Source organism: Mizuhopecten yessoensis, unplaced genomic scaffold (genome assembly GCF_002113885.1).
Source record: "Mizuhopecten yessoensis strain PY_sf001 unplaced genomic scaffold, ASM211388v2 scaffold6719, whole genome shotgun sequence".
Taxonomy (NCBI): Eukaryota; Metazoa; Mollusca; class Bivalvia; order Pectinida; family Pectinidae; genus Mizuhopecten; species Mizuhopecten yessoensis.
Window position 1 is genome coordinate 1,892,093 of NW_018406690.1, and position 20,187 is coordinate 1,912,279.

The 20,187-nt window shown below is 39.1% G+C and overlaps 1 protein-coding gene across 2 annotated transcripts in view; it reads left to right on the forward strand.

Moving 5' to 3' along the window:
- Positions 1-6,410: 6,410 nt before the first annotated feature.
- LOC110452541 (multiple epidermal growth factor-like domains protein 11) overlaps positions 6,411-20,187 on the forward strand; it is a 59,294-nt gene continuing 45,517 nt past the window's right edge. For both annotated transcript variants that reach the window (XM_021501146.1, XM_021501147.1), the window contains exon 1: positions 6,411-6,553. In XM_021501146.1, the coding sequence (XP_021356821.1) occupies positions 6,469-6,553 (85 nt within the window). In that variant the 5' untranslated portion in view covers positions 6,411-6,468. The remainder of the gene's footprint in view (positions 6,554-20,187) is intronic.

Genomic DNA, 20,187 nt, shown 5'->3' on the forward strand with positions numbered 1-20,187 from the left:
TGATAGTCTTGACTCGAGTTATTTTGAAAATGTTTTTAACAAATTCTATCAATAATCAAAAAGAGGAAGATATACCATCAATTTTTTACTGCTGCCGTTGTTGTACAATAATGCAAGGCGCGAAATTAGACGATGAAATAGATTAAAAAAAACAACAAAAAAACTGAAAATAACATCACTGGAATAAATTGGGAAAATTTCAGAAAGGCTAGAAATGAAGCAGTAGACTTTGTTAGAGAAGCTTGAAGAATTTATTATAAAAAATATGAAACAATAAGTCACCAATCTATACCTTCAAATAAATATTGGAAAATTGCTAAATCTGTCATGAACTAAAACAATGTATCAAACTATCTTTAACCTATATCTGAAGATAGCGATCTTCCGTATTTTCCATTTGAAAAGGCAAAATATCTAAATATCTAGTTCAGCTTAATACTTGTATCAACTTCCTCTGCAAATCTTGGAGCCCTTACTCTTCCAGGGAGGTGGTGGGATAGGTACACTTTTCCCTTTAGCCTAGACAATTTTATTATATATGAACAAGGCATTAAAGATCAACTGTCTTACTTAATGATAAATAAAATGTCCATGCCCAGATAACATGAACACAAGATAATAGAAAGTTAGCACCTTCTCCACTATGTCCTTTAACTTTACAATGTAATGCTACAGTTGAAACTGGTATTATACCTCTTTCGTGGAAAGTATCTAACATTAATACAATATAAAAAGGTTAGGGTGCTCAAAATGTAGTCTCTGACATAAGGCCAATATCATTGCAAAAGTTATTTTGAAATAATATATCTAAGTATTTAATTGAAAATATGTGATATCATAACGAAACACCAGTCATACTTTTTACCAAGAGACTCGACAGTAAACCAGATATCACCCATCCATGAACCTATTGTAAATAACTTAGATCAAAATAAGGAAATGTGATTTACATTTTGTGGTGCTAGTAAGGCGTTGATAGACTTTGGCACGAAGGTCTACTTTTTAAATTGTCATAAAGGTTAAAATATTGCAATGGTTTAGAAATTATCTTTCTGATACGAAACAGAGATCATCAATAAACGTTTAAGCATGTCAAATCTTATTTACCTCAAGGAACGGTCCTCGATCCGTTTCTATTTTTAATCTTTATAAATTTAAAGTAACATACAACGTTTTTTCTGAAGATGATTCTCTGGATGATGTAAAAGACAATAATTAAAATAAAACTGTACTACAGACAAAACCCCTTGTATTTCAACAGTGTCGTTCCCTCATCATGTAGAGAATTTAACCTTCTCTCTGCATATGATTTAAATGCAAATGCTCTGTAACAATTTTAAACTTCCTTCAATTCTGATAATGTACATAACACGAGCAATCATCAGCACAATTGTATACTATGAGCAAAGACATTTTGAATAGGATAATTTGTCAGCTAAGAAATTATGCTAGCAGCCTAAAGAGTGATATGAATGAACATGGATCATCTGAATGACACACTAGCATGTTGATATGAACTTTAAAATGAAAACGCAGATCATTGTATACTTGAATGCCCACTCTATGATACCTTTGGGATGCAATAACTACAAAACATTTCATGCTTGGTGTAACCTTTAACCATGAGTATTTTAATATTAATGCTTTGTTTAATAGACGCAAAATAGGCAGCACTGATATCGACATTCCAATTTACAAAATATAAGGACTGTATTCGTCAAATTAATAGATTCACTCACAACTGAACTTTACATTGAAAGTGATGTTAATATTGATAGTGACGCTTGGCAGATGAATATCAATACTGATGTATACATATAAATGGATATATGCGTATCTATCTTCACAATATCTCTGGTACTCTGTCTGGACTTGATAGATATTGTAATTATTTATTCTTAATCCTGGTTTTATTATTCTAAAGATGCATGACCATTTAATAGTGATTTGCTATTTTTGAATCCACCCCAACAAATTGATAAAAAGTAACTAAAACATCCCCGTGACTCCATTATCATATTCTCAAATATTACCCAGTAGGTGAATGGCCAACGTTATTATATACGATAATGTTTGGCCTGCATCCCGTGGATTTTATATCGGATGGGTTGTCAACAAGTATTTATGATTCACTGTATAGCTAATATCAAAAACGTAAACAGATATGTTTGATTAATAAAATATATTTATTTCATAAACTTCATTTGAGCTATCTCCCTTACATTGTTAATTTGGATTTTTTTATGACCGTACATGTATATATGTAATGTTTGTAAATAAGTTTGGAAAATAAAGAACCCTAGCCTGATGCTAAATCAAATTGAAATAGTCAATAAAATCTGTTGAAATTAAAATTGAAATAGTTCTTATAGAACAAAGCTGTTTATTTAGGCTGTTTTCACACTTTCAATGTGAACCACTGAAAAAGGATAACTGATTATTGATCACCGCAGTACACTTATGTTAAATTATAGTGTACAATTCCTTTTTTTTACGTTTTACTTCTGAGCATATAAGTATTAACATGGCTAGCTTCCATTTTTCTATAAACCTCCTTTTTTTGTTATATTAACGTATGGAAGCTTATTTCCAAATATAGTTTGTAAATAATTAAGTACGAAAGGAGACATTTCATATTTGTTATTTGTTTCTGCCGAAATGTGAATAAAATGAAGAGAAAAAAGGATCTTTTTCTGGTATATAAATGAAAAAGAATATCGGGTGAGGAATTTAAAACGATCGTTGTGATATTGAACTTACAATGTTTTAACTCTTCGAACATTACATATCATGTACAGATGCAAGTCCGCAGAATTTGTAAGTTTGTGATACAATATTTCATCCAAGTAAAATTATACATGATGACTTTCTTCCAACTAGAGACTTATAGGAAACACGTCTTCTTCGTGGCAATCCCAGTCATCACTTTCATATGTTTTGAACACAATGAAACACCAATAATTGGTTTCATCCACTTTGTAAAGCAGCTGGCAGATTTCCAATCCATGGTCCGTCAAAAAGACAAACACTAATGACAAAAAAAAAATTGCAACATTACAGCCACATTTACTCAGAGTCTACATTCCCAGTTAATCTTTGTTTATGCTAGAACATCAACTCCAATTCGTGGCGTTTAAAACTGTCGAAGACAGGTGAGGCCCATACATGATTACAGACAGTGTGACCCTAGACTTATGGCAGCAATGATATCTCATTTACATGACAATACAACAGCTGACGAGCTCCTAGCCAAAAGGAGGACATCATAACGCGCTGGCACACCACTGAGAATGGTAACAAAGAGAGACTCATCAAAAACTGGAAATCGGCGAGGTAACCAACATGGTTAAACCCCATCAGGATACAAACGATATTTAACAGTTCAATCCTAATAAAAACAACTTGACAGCGAAAGTACAATCTGCAAGTGGTGTTTCCACACGTCAAAAAAATACCCGGAGCCACACATCAATCCCCGCTTCTAGCTGGTCTTGTAACAACTACATACTTTTTCAAATTCTGCATATCCGGAGTATCTTCTTTTTGAAAATGAAGGTAGGATTTCGTTGAAATGTGTACATAAATATGTAATATTGATTGTATAAATCCTTACCCTTCGACAAACGTTATGTATGCAAATATTCGTGTCATCCCAGATACCGCATGCACATAACAAACGATTGTTAACAAAAATGGTTTATCATTGGAAACGCTATTGTATCACATTCAAAACAAAGAGATAAACATGGTAACATGATAATCCAGAGATAACACTATGGAAGCAGTATACAATAAACTGTACCATGTGGGAAGTATTCAAAGAAATAATGACCTTCCCGGCAATCAGGTCCCTGCACAGATTATTTTGGTAGGCTGGTTGAGTTGGACATGGACTCGAGCTAATTGTTGTTTATGTTAGGAATAGGTATTTAAAAACATTTACACGGCCAAATTGTTTGTCTTTGTCACTCGAAACAAGTTTTGTTGTTGTGAATATGGACCTGTATCGGATATAATTCGTTATTTTTGTCCGTATAATCGACCTGCCGAGGAAGAAAGAACATACTGGTTAGTTTTTGTTCCAATGTGGGCCTTCGAGTGTTGTTGAAATTGACAAAGAAATACTATGACTTACTTAAGATCGAGGACAATGTGATCTGTTTAGGACAATAGCAATACACAAAGAGTATTGAAATAATATACTTTATGTAAATTCCAAACATCGTTAAAATTCATTGAGATTCCTGCCAAGATCTGTTCACTTGAAAATTGAGAGCTGTGCTAATAATCTATCACAATAATGTTCAATTGCTAAATTGATTTGATTAGTTTCAACAATTAAATAGGTGAACCTTAAAAAGGCGAATAGAAAATGTCCTTATCCCTATCCACTCTCTGGTTGCCTTTTGCCCTGTGCTAACTGGCATCAATAAATGTGTATGTTCGTTGTTGTTTTAGATTGAATTAGCTTTAAGTCAGAGTCATTTGTGATACTGAAAACGAACCAAAAATGAAAACAAAATCAGATATGATTGGAGTGAGTATGAGCCTTTTAGCGATTAAAATATATTAAAAGCGATTATAATTACTATACCAGAGCCGCAAACCGCACGTCCAACATCAAGGTCATCTTGAAGTCGTCAGTAATTTTAGAGTTAGAGTACTGAATAAATTGACTGTAACAAGTAAAAACAAGCATAACCATTCTGCAGTGCTATATCATATTGATAAGTTGAAAATAATGCATTTACTGAATGATAGTGTTAAGGTAATAAACTTATTCTTTTTAATTATATTCTGGTACATGTTTCTCCATTCCCCTAGCCTGGCGTGGAATGTGTGAACGCTCAACACACACATGTTCAATGACAGCGGGAGGCCAAAGACACACATTTTTACCTGTGCTTTCTAAAAGGAATGTTTACAGGTAGGTGAAGTGAATTAATATTTAGATAATGTGTCTTCTCATTACGGTGTTATAGGGTTAATTCAGGATCAATTTCCAGGTAGATATGCATAAATTAAACGTGTCAGCATAGTCACAGATTGAGTGTGTTACATGAGATGAAAACCAAAATCAGAACAACTACATCGTCTGAGAAATTTTTGTATGCAAATGAGTCAACAAAGAATGAACGCAAATATATAAATCACATAAAACAAAAAGGTTCTAAAGTATATATGGTATAAGCAGGAGGATATCGTTTGCAATATTTCTACTTCCATGTCATTCTTATACGTACATGTATCACCATGTGATCTGATGGCAAATGGATACAACCTGATACCCGGGTTGAAAGTCTTTTTTTCCCTAGAATTTAACTTTTTTTTTTTAATTGTATGTCTTTTTGTATCAGAAAGTTCATACAATGTTCTCCCGTAAGATGTTTGTAGAGTAACTGAAACAATATGGTGCTGCACTACTACTTCATTCGCTAGCAATATATACAAAATTCTGAAGATTGTTATACACAACATATCATAAGGTTGGTGGTACACGAGCAATAGATAAAATTAGGCCTAAAATCATAATTTTATTCTGAATGTGTATTACAAGTAATTATCATAACGACCGTAGGTATATTAGCGTACAGTACATCTTGGTAAATATTAGAAGGAATACGACGAATTCTACAGGGAGATTAAATATTCAAATATTCTGTGATAAAAAAAGATTGATCGAACATTTATTAATACTTTTCATGCAAACAATTATACTAAAACCGATTGCACAAAAAAGGGAAAACACAAGTAAAATAACCGTTAATTGTTTTTCACTTTATTTGATACAACACTGTATATGAAATATAAGTAAATAAAAAAAGTAATTTCCGATGTCACTTACATATAATAAATTTGTTATCTACGTTATAAATACGTTTTTACGCATAAAACCTTACAAGGACATTTATAATGTATCGAAGGTATAAGCATCGGTTTCTGTAAAATCTCTCAAAAGTGATTAAAACCTTCACATCGACTGACTGAGAGCCTGGCTGAAACGTAGCTGACGAAGGCTCGAATTAAAATTAAAATGAGAGTAGATTAAGTAACAATACTTGTGTCATTCAACTCCAGAAGTGAAATTAACCACGCTCCTACTATTGCACCCGTGACTCGATCACATTGGTATTATCTATTACCTTTTTACCACTTTGACAGGATTTGTTTTATTTTTCCTCACATCGAACGTGACATGACCGCACGGTATGATGATTTATCCAGCGTTTACACTGCAATATGAAAAACGGGTACAAAGATAACAGTAATACTATCAACCTACCTGACTACAGAAATATTCAAATGTCAATAAAGAGCTTAAGATCAGTAAACATATGATAACGGGTGCACCGCTTACAGTGCTCTCTTCCTGGTCGCTATCTAATGTATAACAGATAGTGTGAGTATGAAAAAGGTTACAGTATTTAGGAGAAATATATTCTCTTGTCAAATCACCCGAAGAACAGGATGGAATTAGTCAAATTAGAAATAATTGGATATTTCATGACTTTGCTGGTGCTTTGTTTTGGACCATGTTTTGTGAAATCTTCAAGTAAGTATGAGTGACCATATGCATTTTAAATGTATCGTTGAATGTGTAAGTTGTTCAGTTAAGGTAATCCTTTTTTTTTATTCTAGATAACAATACCAAAAATGATAAACGGTCAATCTTATCTTTCCATAACAGGTACATTAACATACCATTAAACATCTTAGCAGTAACAAACATTAAAGTAGGAGCATGTTAGTTTTTCTCTGTAGTACATTGTTGCATACATGTACCAGCCTCTCCTCCTCAGAAGTAACATTAGTCCAGCTTTCTCAAAAATAACGTTACAGCTCCTATTCTCTGAAGTAAAATAAGGGTAAGAAAACCAAATAATTACCCCAAATGATGTGGATTTCTCTGTTACATCCTGAAAGTTGGGGATGATCATTTTTCTCTAGTCTCATTATTTAAGTCAGTTACAACTGCGCTGATAGCAGTCTGGCATACTTTATTTGCGTTTGACTAATCCCGTCAAAAGCTGGTTGTGACGCCATCAGCTTGTATTCCTCTGTCGTCATCATACTTTTTATAACGGCGTGCCATCTAATATTTCTTAGTGGATTATAGACATATCATACCGACAGGGTCAATTGTTAAACATGTAAAACTGGAGACAATTTATTGAGGGTGGGAGAAAATATAGTCTTGTCATACCTTGATTGTATGGCAGAGAAATATTTAAACTAACAGATACATGTTTTGGTTGTCTAACACGAAGCTCCTCCTGTGCCCCCCTCTGTAGTTACGTGCCAGCTTCCCCTCCTAAGTAGTTCTATACCAGTCTCACCTTCTCAGAAATCAAATACCTTTTTTCCTTCTCCAGTAGTTACATTCCAACCTCCCCTTATCAGGAGTTACATACCTCCCTTCCGCAGTAGTAACAATCTCTATTCCTCAGTATAAACATTCCAATCTCTGTTCCTCAGTAGTAACAAGCCAGCCTCCACACCTCAGAAGTAACATACCAGCCTCACCTCCTCAATTGTAAAATACTAGCCTTCCTTCCTCAGTATTAGCATGCACGTCATACCGCCTTTCTTGTAATTCACCTGCCAAACCTCTTCAGTTGTAACATACCAGCCTGTCCTCGTCAGAAGTCACATACCAGTTATACCTCAGTTAGAAGTAATACACTAGTTACCCCTCCGAAGTAGAAACATACCAGTCATACCTCAGTTTTACACTCCTTAGAAGTAACACATCCGTCTCCCCTCCTCAGTAGTAACATACCAGTTTCGACTCCTTAGGAGTACTATACAAGTCATACCTCCCAAGTAGTAACATACTAGTAAATCCTCCTCAGGAGTAATATATCAGTCCTCCCTCCTCAGTTGTCACGTGCCAGTCATATCTATTCAGTAGTAATATACAAGCATCCCATCCTCAGTAGTATCATACTTGTTATTCCTTCTTAGTAGTAACACATATCTTCTCAGTAGTAACATACAAGTCTCCACTCTTCAGGAGTAACATATCAGCCTCCCCTCCTCAGTAGTATCATATCAGCCATCCCCTCCACAGCAGTAACATACCAGTCATACCTCCTCAGTAGTAACATACAGGTCTCCACTCCTTAGGAACAACATATTAGTCTCCAACTCCTCAATAGTAATATACAAGCATCCCCTCTTCAGTAGTAACATACTAGCTATTCCTCCTTAGTAGTAATACATGCCTTCTCAGTAGTAACATACAAATCTCCACTCCTCAAGAGTAACATATCAGTCTCCCCTCCTCAGTAGTATCATATCAGGCTCCTCCTCCTCAGTAGTAACATACCAGTCATACCTCCTCAGTAGTAATATACTAGTTTCCACTCCTTAGTAGTAACGTACCAGTCATACCTCCTCAGTAGTAATTCACAAGCATCCCCTCTTCAGTAGTAACGAAGCAGTCATACATCCTCAGTAGTAACATACTAGTTATTCCTCCTTATTAGTAGCACATGCCTCCTCAGTAGTAACATACAGGTTTCCACTTCTTAGTAGTAACACATCCGTCTCATACAACATACAAGTTTCCACACCTCAGAAGTAACATATTCGTCTCCCCTCCTCAGTTGTTACATACCAGTCATGCCTCCCCAGTAGTAACATACCAGTCACTACTCAGTAGTAACATGCAAGTAATTCCTCCTCAGTGGTACCATACCAGATTCCACTCCTTAGGAGTAATATACAAGTCAAACCTCATCCGTAATTACATACCAGCCATCCCTCCTCAGAAGTAACATTTCAGTCATACTTCCTCTGTAGTGACATACCAAACATACTTCATCAGTAATAAGATACAAATGTACCAGTCTTTACTCCTCAGTGGTGACATACCAGTCATACCTCCTCAGTAGTTACAAACTAACCTCCCTCTCCTCAGTAGTAACATACTATAGTGTTCCCTCCCCATGCGTAACATATAAGCCCCGCCCCCTCCTCATAAGGATCATACGAGCATCCTCTTTTCAGTAGTAATATACCAGTCATACATTCTCAGTAGTAACATACAAACTTCCACTCCTTAGTAGTAACACATCCGTCTCCCCTCCTCAGTAATGACATACTAGTCATACCTCATTAGTAATAACATACCAGTCAATCCTCCTCAGTAATAACTTATCAGACTCCCCTACTCAGTAGTAACATGCTGGTCGTTCCTACTTAGTAGTAATATACTAGACCCCCTCCTCAGTGGTAACATTCTAGTCAATCCTCCTTAGTAGCAACACATGACTTCTCAGTAGTAACATACAAGTGTCCATTCCTCATCAGTAAACTATCAGCCTCCCCTACTCAGTAGTATCATATCAGCCTCCCCCTCCTCATTAGTAATAAACCAGTCATTCATCATCCGTAGTAACATATGACTCCTCAGTGGTCACATACAAGTTTCCACTCCTCAGGAGTAACATATTAGCCTCCCTCCTCAGAAGTAGCATATCAGTCTCCACTCATCAGAAGTAGTGTACCAGTCATAACTCCTCAGTAGTGAACATACAAGTCTCCACTCCTCAATAGTAACATACAAGTCTGCACTCCTCAGGAGTAACATATCAGTCTCCCCTATATAATAGTGATATACCAACATCCCCTCCTCAGTAGTAACATACTAGTTTTTCCTCCTTAGTAGTCACACATACATCCTCAGTAGTAACATACAAGTTTCGACTCCTTAGTAGTAACACATCCGTCTCCCCTCCTCAGTAGTTACATTCCAGTCATACCTTCCCAGTGGTAACATACCAGTCACTTCTCCTCTGTAGTAAAATACAAGTATCCACTCCTCAGTAGTAACGTATCAGTCCCCCCTCCTCCGTAGTTGCATACCTCCTTCCACTCCTTAATAGTAATACACCAGTTTAACCTCATACGTAGTTACTTACCAGCCATCCCTCCCCAGAAGTAACATTTCAGTCATACCTCCTCAGTGATAACATACAAGTCTGCACTCCTTAGGAACAACATATCAGTCTCCCACTCCTTAGTAGTAATATACTAGCATCCCCTCCTCAGTAGTAACATACTTGTTATTCCTCCTTAGTAGTAACATAAGCCTGCCCTCCTCAGGAGTAACAAATCAGTCTCCCCTCCTCAGTAGTAACATACAAGTCTCCACTCCTCAATAGTAAAATACAAGTATCCACTCCTCAGTAGTAACGTATCAGGCCTTCCCTCCTCCGTAGTAACATACCTCTTTCTCACTCCTAAATAGTAATACATCAGTTTTACCTCATCCGTAGATACTTACCAGCCATCCCGCCCCAGAAGTAACATTTCAGTCATACCTCCTCAGTAGTAATATACAAGCATCCCCTCCTCAGTAGTATCATACTAGTTATTCCTCCTTAGTAGTCACACATGCCTTCTCAGTAGTAACATACAAGTATCCACTCCTCAGGAACAACATATCACTCTTCCCTCCACAGTAGTACATACAAGTCTCCACTCCTCAGGAACAAAATATCAGTCTCCCCTCATACAAATTTCCACTTCTCAGGAGTAACAAATCAGCCTCCTCTTCTCAGTAGTAACATATCAGCCTTCCCCTCCTCAGTAGTGATAAACCAGTCATACACATCCTCGGTAGTAACAAATGACTCTTCAGTGGTAACATATCGGTTTCCACTCCTTAGGAGTAACATATCAGTCTTCCCTCCTCAGTAGTATCATATCAGCCTCCCACTCCTCAGTAGCAATATACCAGTCATACATCCACAGTAGTACATTTATGTAACATATGACTCCTCAGTAGTACCATACAATTTCCTCTCCTCAGGAGTAACAGATTATCCCCCCACCTCCCACCTCAGGAGTAATATATCTGTCTCCCATCCTCAGTAGTAATATACCAGTCATACATCCTTAGTAGTAACATACAAGTTTCCACTCCTCAGGAGAAAAATACAAGTCTCCACTCCTCAGGAGTAACATATTAGTCCTACCTCCTCAGGTGTAATATACGAGTCATGCATCCTCAGTAGTAACATACAAGTTTCCACTCCTCAGGGGTATCATATCAGCCTCCCCTCCTGAGTAGTACATGTAATATACCAGTCATACTTCCAAGGTAGTAACATATGACACCTCAGTAGTAACATACAAGTTTCCACTCCTCAGGAGTAACATACCAGTTTCCCCTTCCCAGTAGTAACATGCATGTGAGACCCCCTCCTCAGTAGAAACATTCTAGTCAATCCGCCTCAGTAGTAACAAATGACTCCTCAATAGTAACATACAAGTGTCCACTCTTCATGAGTAACAAATCAGCTTCCCCTTCTCAGAAGTATCATATAGGCCTCCCCCTCTTCCGTAGTATCATATCAGCCTACCCCTCCTCAGTAGTAATAAACCAGTCATACATCCTCAGTAGTAACATATGACTCCTCAGTGGTAACATACAAGTTTCCACTCCCCAGGAGTAACATATAAGTCTCACCTCCTAAGTAGTATCATATTAGCCTCCCACTCCTCAGTAGCAATATACCAGTCATACATCCACAGTAGTACATTTATATACCAGTCATACATCCTCAGTAGAAACATATGACTCCTCAGTAGTACCATACAATTTCAACTCCTCAGGAGTAACATATTATCCCCCACCTCCCTCCTCAAGAGTAATATATCAGTCTTCCCTCCTCAGTAGTAACATACCATTCATACCTCCTCAGTAGTAACATACATGTCTCCACTCCTCAGTAGTAACATATCAGCCCCCCTCCCCCCTCCAAACCTCCCACCTCAATAGTAACATAACAGTCATACATCTTCAATAGTAACATACAAGTGTCCACTCCTCAGGAGTATCATTTCAGCCTCCCCTCCGCAGTAGTACATGTAATATACCAGTCATACATCCAAGGTAGTAACATATGACTCCTCAGTAGAAACATACAAGTTTCCACTCCTCAGTAGAACCATACAAGTTTCCACTCCTCAGGAGTAACATATTATCCTCACCTCTTCAGGAGTAACATATCAGTCTCCCCGTCATCAATAGTAATAAACCAGTCATACAACCTCAGTAGTAACATATGACTCATCAGTGGTAACATAGAAGTTTCCACTCCTCAGGAGTAACAAATCAGCCTCCCCTCCTCAGAAGTATCATATCACCCTCCCACTCCTCAGTAGCAATATACCAGCCATACATCCAGAGTAGTAAATGTATGTTACATATGCCTACTCAGTAATACCATACAATTTCCACTACTCAGGAGTAACAGATTATCCCCCCACCTCCCACCTCAGGAGTAATATATCAGTCTCCCCTCCTCAGTAGTAATATACCAGTCATACATCCTTAGTAGTAACATACAAGTTTCCACTACTCATGAGTAACATATCAGTCTCCTCTCCTCACTAGTATCATATCAGCTTCCAATTCCTCAGTAGTAACGTACCAGTCATACCTCCTCAGTAGTAGCATACAAGTCTCCACTCCTCAGGAGTGACATATCATTCTCCCCTCCTCAGTAGTAGCATACAAGTCTCCACTCCTCAGTAGTATCATATAAGCCTCCAACTCCCCAGGTGTAATATACGAGCATTCCCTCCTCAGTAATAACATACTTGTTAGCCTCCTTAGTAGTAACGTACCAGTCATACCTCATTAGAAGTAATATACAAGTCAATCGTCCTCAGTAGTAACATACCAGTCTCCCATACTCAGTAGTAACATGCATGTGAGACCCCCTCCTCAGTGGAAACATTCTAGTCAATCTGCCTTAGTAGTAACAAATGACTCCTCAGTAGTAACATACTAGTGTCCACTCTTCATGAGTAACAAATCAGCCTCCCCTTCTCAGTAGTATCATATAAGCCTCCCCCTCTTCAGTAGTATCATATCAGCCTCCCCCTCCTCAGTAGTAATAAACCATTCATACATCCTCATTAGAAACATATGACTCCTCAGTGGTAACATACAAGTTTCCACTCCTCAGGAGTATCATATCAGCCTCGCAGTCCTCAGTAGCAACACACCTGTCATATATCCACAGTAGTACAGTTATGTAACATATGACTCCTCAGTAGTACCATACTATTTCCACTCCTCAGGAGTAAAATATTAGCTCCCCCCCCAAAACCTCCCACCTCAATAGTAACATAACAGTCATACATCTTCAATAGTAACATACAAATTTCCACTCCTCAGGAGTAACATTTCAGCCTCCCCTCCGCAGAAGTACATGTAATATACCAGTCATACATCCAAGGTAGTAACAAATGACTCCTCAGTGGTAACATACAATTTTCCACTCCTCAGCAGTAACATATAAGTCTCACCTCCTAAGTAGTATCATATCAGCCTCCCACTCCTCAGTAGCAATATACCAGTCATACATCCACAGTAGTACATTTATGTAACATATGACTCCTCAGTAGTACCATACAGTTTCAACTCCTCAGGAGTAACATATTATCCCCCACCTCCCTCCTCAGGAGTAATATATCAGTCTTCCCTCCTCAGTAGTAACATACCAGTCATACCTCCTCAGTAGTAACATACAAGTCTCCACTCCTCAGTTTTAACATATCAGCCCCCCCCTCCAAACCTTCCACCTCAATAGTAACATAACAGTCATACATCTTCAATAGTAACATAAAAGTTTCCACTCCTCAGGAGTAACATATAAGTCTCACCTCCTAAGTAGTTTCATATCAGCCTCCCACTCCTCAGTAGCAATATACCAGTCATACATCCACAGTAGTACATTTATGTAACATATGACTCCTCAGTAGTACCATACAGTTTCAACTCCTCAGGAGTAACATATTATCCCCCACCTCCCTCCTCATGGGTAATATATCAGTCTTCCCTCCTCAGTAGTAATATACCAGTCATACATCCTTAGTAGTAACATACAAGTTTCCACTCCTCAGGAGAAAAATACAAGTCTCCACTCCTCAGGAGTAACATATTAGTCCTACCTCCTCAGGTGTAATATACGAGTCATACATATTCAGTTGTAACATACAAGTTTCCACTCCTCAGGAGTATCATTTCAGCCTCCCCTCCGCAGTAGTACATGTAATATACCAGTGATACATCCTCAGTAGTAACATATGACTCATCAGTGGTAACATACAAGTTTCCACTCCTCAGGAGTTACAAATCAGCCTCCCCTTCTCAGTAGTAACATATCAGCCTCCCCCTCCTCAGTAGTAATAAACCAGTCATACATCCTCAGTAGTAACAAATGACTCTTCAGTGGTAACATACAAGTTTCCACTCCTCAGGAGTAACATATCAGTCTCCCCTTCTCAGTAGTATCATATCAGCCTCCCACTCCGCAGTAGCAATATACCAGTCATACATCCACAGTAGTACATTTATGTAACATATGACTCCTCAGTAGTACCATACAATTTCAACTCCTCAGGAGTAACATATTATCCCCCACCTCCCACCTCAGGAGTAATATACCAGTCATACATCCTTAGTAGTAACATACAAGTTTCCACTCCTCAGGAGAAAAATACAAGTATCCACTCCTCAGGAGTAACATATTAGTCTCACCTCCTCAGGTGTAATATACGAGTCATGCATCCTCAGTAGTAACATACAAGTTTCCACTCCTCAGGGGTATCATATCAGCCTCCCCTTCGCAGTAGTAGTAAATGTAATATACCAGTCATACTTCCAAGGTAGTAACATATGACACCTCAATAGTAACATACAAGTTTCCACTCCTCAGGAGTAACATACCAGTTTCCCCTTCCCAGTAGTAACATGCATGTGAGACCCCTCCTCAGTAAAAACATTCTAGTCAATCCGCCTTAGTAGTAACAAATGACTCCTCAGTAGTAACATACAAGTGTCCACTCTTCATGAGTAACACATCAGCTTCCCCTTCTCAGTAGTATCATATAGGCCTCCCCCTCTTCCGTAGTATCATATCAGCCTACCCCTCCTCAGTAGTAATAATACAGTCATACATCCTCAGTAGTAACATATGACTCATCAGTTGTAACATACAAGTTTCCACTCCTCAGGAGTAACATATCAGTCTCCCCTCCTCAGAGGTATCATATCAGCCTCGCAGTCCTCAGTAGCAACACACCTGTCATACATCCACAGTAGTACATTTATGTAACATATGACTCCTCAGTAGTACCATACAATTTCCACTCCTCAGGAGTAACATTTTATCCCCCCACCTCCCTCTTCAGGAGTTACATATCAGTCGTTCCCTCATCAGTAGTAATAATACAGTCATACATCCTCAGTAGTAACATACGACTCATCAGTGGTAACATACAAGTTTCCACTCATCAGGAGTAACAAATCAGTCTCCCCTTCTCAGTAGTAGCATATCAGCCTCCCCCTCCACAGTAGTAATAAACCTGTCATACATCCTCACTAGTAACAAATGACTCCTCAGTGGTAACATACAAGTCTCCACTCCTCAGGAGTATCATATCAGTCTCCCCTCCTCAGTAGTATCATATCAGCCTCCCACTCCTCAGTAGCAATATACCAGTCATACATCTACATGGTACATTTATGTAGCATATGACTCCTCAGTAGTACCATACATTTTCCACTCCTCAGGAGTAACATATTACCCCCCCCCCACCTCCCTCCTCAGGAGTAATATATCAGTCTCCACTCCTCAGTAGTAATATACCAGTCATACATTCTTAGTAGTAACATACAAGTTTCCACTCCTCAGGAGTAACATATCAGTCTCACCTCCTCAGTGTTATCATATTAGCCTCCTACTCCTCAGTTGTAACGTACCAGTCATAACTCCGCAGTAGTAACGTGCTAGTCATACCTCCTCAGTAGTAACATACAAGTCTCCACTCCTCAGGAGGATCATTTCAGCCTCCCCTCCGCAGTAGGGCATGTAATATACCAGTCATACTTCCAAGGGAGTAACATATGACGTCTCAGTAGTAACATACTCAGTTGTAACATACAAGTTTCCACTCCTCAGGAGTATCATTTCAGCCTCCCCTACGCAGTAGTGCATGTAATATACCAGTCATACTTCCAAGGTAGTAACATATGACGTCTCAGTAGTAACATACAAGTTTCCACTCCTCAGGAGTAATATACATGTTTCCCCTTCTCAGTAGTAACATGCATGTGAGACCTCCTCCTCAGTAGAAACATTCTAGTCACTCCGCCTCAGTTGTAACAAATGACTCCTCAGTAGTAACATACAAGTGTCCACTCTTCATGAGTAACAAATCAGCTTCCCCTTCTCAGTAGTATCATATAAGCCATCCCCCCCCCCAGTAGTATCATATCAGCCTACCCCTCCTCGGTAGTAATAAGCCAGTCATACATCCTCAGTAGTAACATATGACTCATCAGTGGTAACATACAAGTTTTCACTCCTCAGTAGTAACATATCGGCCCCCCAAACCTCCCTCCTCAATAGTAACAAAACAGTCATACATCTTCAGTAGTAACATACAAGTTTCCACTACTCAGGAGTATCATTTCAGCCTTCCCTCCGCAGTAGTACATGTAATATACCAGTCATACATCACAGTAGTACATTTATGTAACATATGACTCCTAAGTAGTACCATACAATTTCCACTCCTCAGGAGTAACATATTATCCCCCCACCTCCCTCCTCAGGAGTAATATATCAGTCTCCTCTACTCAGTAGTAATATACCAGTCATACATCCTTAGTAGTAACAAACAAGTTTCCACTCCTCAGGGTAACATATAAGTCTCCCCTCCTCAGTTTTATCATATTAGCCTCCTACTCCTCAGTTTTAACGTACCAGTCATAGCTCCGCAGTAGTAACGTACCAGTCATACCTCCTCAGTAGTAGCATACAAGTCTCCACACCTCAAGAGTAACATATCAGTCTCACCTCCTCAGTGTTATCATATTAGCCTCCTACTCCTCAGTTGTAACGTACCAGTCATAACTCCGCAGTAGTAACGTACTAGTCATACCTCCTCAGTAGTAGCATACAAGTCTCCACTCCTCAGGAGTATCATTTCAGCCTCCCCTCCGCAGTAGTGCATGTAATATACCAGTCATACTTCCAAGGTAGTAGCATATGACACCTCAGTAGTAACATACAAGTTTCCACTCCTCAGGAGTAATATACATGTTTCCCCTTCTCAGTAGTAACATGCATGTGAGACCCCCTCCTCAGTAGAAACATTCTAGTCAATCCGCCTCAGTAGTAACAAATGACTCCTCAGTAGTAACATACAAGTGTCCACTCTTCATGAGTAACAAATCAGCTTCCCCTTCTCAGTAGTATCATATAAGCCTCCCCCCCCCTTCAGTAGTATCATATCAGCCTACCCCTCCTCGGTAGTAATAAACCAGTCATACATCCTCAGTAGTAACATATGACTCATCAGTGGTAACATACAAGTTTCCACTCCTCAGTAGTAACATATCGGCCCCCCAAACCTCCCTCCTCAACATATCAGCCAGTGATAAATCCTCAGTAGTAACATATGACTCCACAGTGGTAACATATAACTTTCCAGTCCTCAGGAGTAATAAATCAGCCTCCCCTTCTCAGTAGTAACATATCAGCCTCCCACTCCTCAGTAGAAATAAACCAGTCATACATCCTCAGTAGTCACAAATGACTCCTCAGTAGTAACATACGACTCATCAGTGGTAGTATACAAGTTTCCACTCATCAGGAGTAACAAATCAGCCTCCCCTTCTCAGTAGTAGCATATCAGCCTCCCCTCCTCAGTAGTAATAAACCAGTCATACATCCTCAATAGTCACAAATGACTCCTCAGTGGTAACATATAACTTTCCAGTCCTCAGGAGTAATAAATCAGCCTCCCCTTCTCAGTAGTAACATATCAGCCTCCCACTCCTCAGTAGTAATATACCAGTCATACATCCACTGTAGTACATTGATGTAACATATGACTCCTCAGTAGTACCATACATTTTCCACTCCTCAGGAGTAACATATTATCCCCCCACCTCCCTCCTCAGGAGTAATATATCAGTCTCCCCTCCTCAGTAGTAATATACAAGTATCCACTCCTCAGGAGTAACATATCAGCCTCGCTGTCCTCAGTAGCAACACACCTGTCATATATCCACAGTAGTACAGTTATGTAACATATGACTCCTCAGTAGTACCATACAATTTCCACTCCTGAGGAGTAAAATATTAGCTCCCCCCAAAACCTCCCACCTCAATAGTAACATAACAGTCATACATCTTCAATAGTAACATACAAGTTTCCACTCCTCAGGAGTATCATTTCAGCCTCCCCTCCGCAGTAGTGCATGTAATATACCAGTCATACTTCCAAGGTAGTAACAAATGACACCTCAGTAGTAACATACATGTTTCTACTCCTCAGGAGTAATATACCAGTTTCCCCTTCCCAGTAGTAACATGCATGTGAGACCCCCTCCTCAGTAGAAACATTCTAGTCAATCCGCCTCAGTAGTAACAAATGACTCCTCAGTAGTAACATACAAGTGTCCACTCTTCATGAGTAACAAATCAGCTTCCCCTTCTCAGTAGTATCATATAAGCCACCCACTCTTCAGTAGTATCATATCAGCCTACCCCTCCTCGGAAGTAATAAACCAGTCATAATCCTCAGTAGTAACATGACTCCTCAGTGGTAACATACAAGTTTCCACTCCTCAGTAGTAACATATCAGCCCCCCCCCCAACATCCCTCCTCAATAGTAACATAACAGTCATACATATTCAGTAGTAACATACAAGTTTCCACTACTCAGGAGTATCCTTTCAGCCTCCCCTCCGCAGAAGTACATGTAATATACCAGTCATGCATCCACAGTAGTACATTTATGTAACATATGACTCCTAAGTAGTACCATACAATTTCCACTCCTCAGGAGTAACATATTATCCCCCACCTCCCTCCTCAGGAGTAATATATCAGTCTACTCTACTCAGTAGTAATATACCAGTCATACATCCTTAGTAGTAACATACCAGTTTCCACTCCTCAGTGGTAACAAACAAGTTTCCACTCCTCAGGAGTATCATATTAGCCTCCCACTCCGCAGTATCATCATTTCAGCCTCCCCTCCGCAGTAGTACATGTAATATACCAGTCACACATCCAAGGTAGTAATATATGACTCCTCAGTAGTAACATACATGTTTCCACTCCCCAGGAGTAACATATTAGCCTCACCTCTTCAGGAGTAACATATCAGTCTCCCCTCCTCAGTAGTAACCTAACAGTCATACCTCCTCAGTAGTAACATATCAGTCTCCTCTCCTCAGTAGCATCATATCAGCCTCCCTCTCCTCAGTAGTAACATAACAGTCATACCTCCTCAGTAGTAACATACAAGGCTCCACTCCTCAGGAGTAACATATCAGTCTCACCTCCTCAGTGTTATCATATTAGCCTCCTACTCCTCAGTAGTAACGTACCAGTCATACCTCCTCAGTAGTAACATACAAGTCCCACTCCTCAGGGTTAACATATCAGTCTCCTCTTCTCAGTATCATCATATCAGCCTCCCACTCCTCAGTAGTAATAAACCAGTCATACATCCTCAGTAGTCACAAATGACTCCTCAGTGGTAACATACAAGTTTCCCCTCCTCAGTGGTAACATACAAGTCTCCACTCCTCAGGAGTAACATATCGGTCTACCCTCCTCAATGTTATCATATTAGCCTCCTACTCCTCAGTAGCAATATACCAGTCATGCATCCACTGTAGTACATTTATGCAACATATGACTCATCAGTAGAAACATGCTAGTCAATCCGCCTCAGTAGTAACAAATGACTCCTTAGTAGTAACATACAAGTGTCCACTCTTCATGAGTAACACATCAGCTTCCCCTTCTCAGTAGTATCATATAAGCCTCCCCCGCTTCAGTAGTATCATATCAGCCTACCCCTCCTCAGTAGTAATAAACCAGTCATACATCCTCAGTAGTAACATATGACTCCCCAGTGGTAACATACAAGTTTCCACTCCTTAGGAGTAACATATCAGTCTCCCCTCCTCAGTAGTAATAAACAAGTGATACATTCTCAGTAGTAACATACGACTCATCAGTGGTAACATACAAGTTTCCACTCATCAGGAGTAACAAATCAGCCTCCCCTTCTCAGTAGTAGCATATCAGCCTCCCCCTCCTCAGTAGTAATAAACCAGTCATACATCCTCAGTA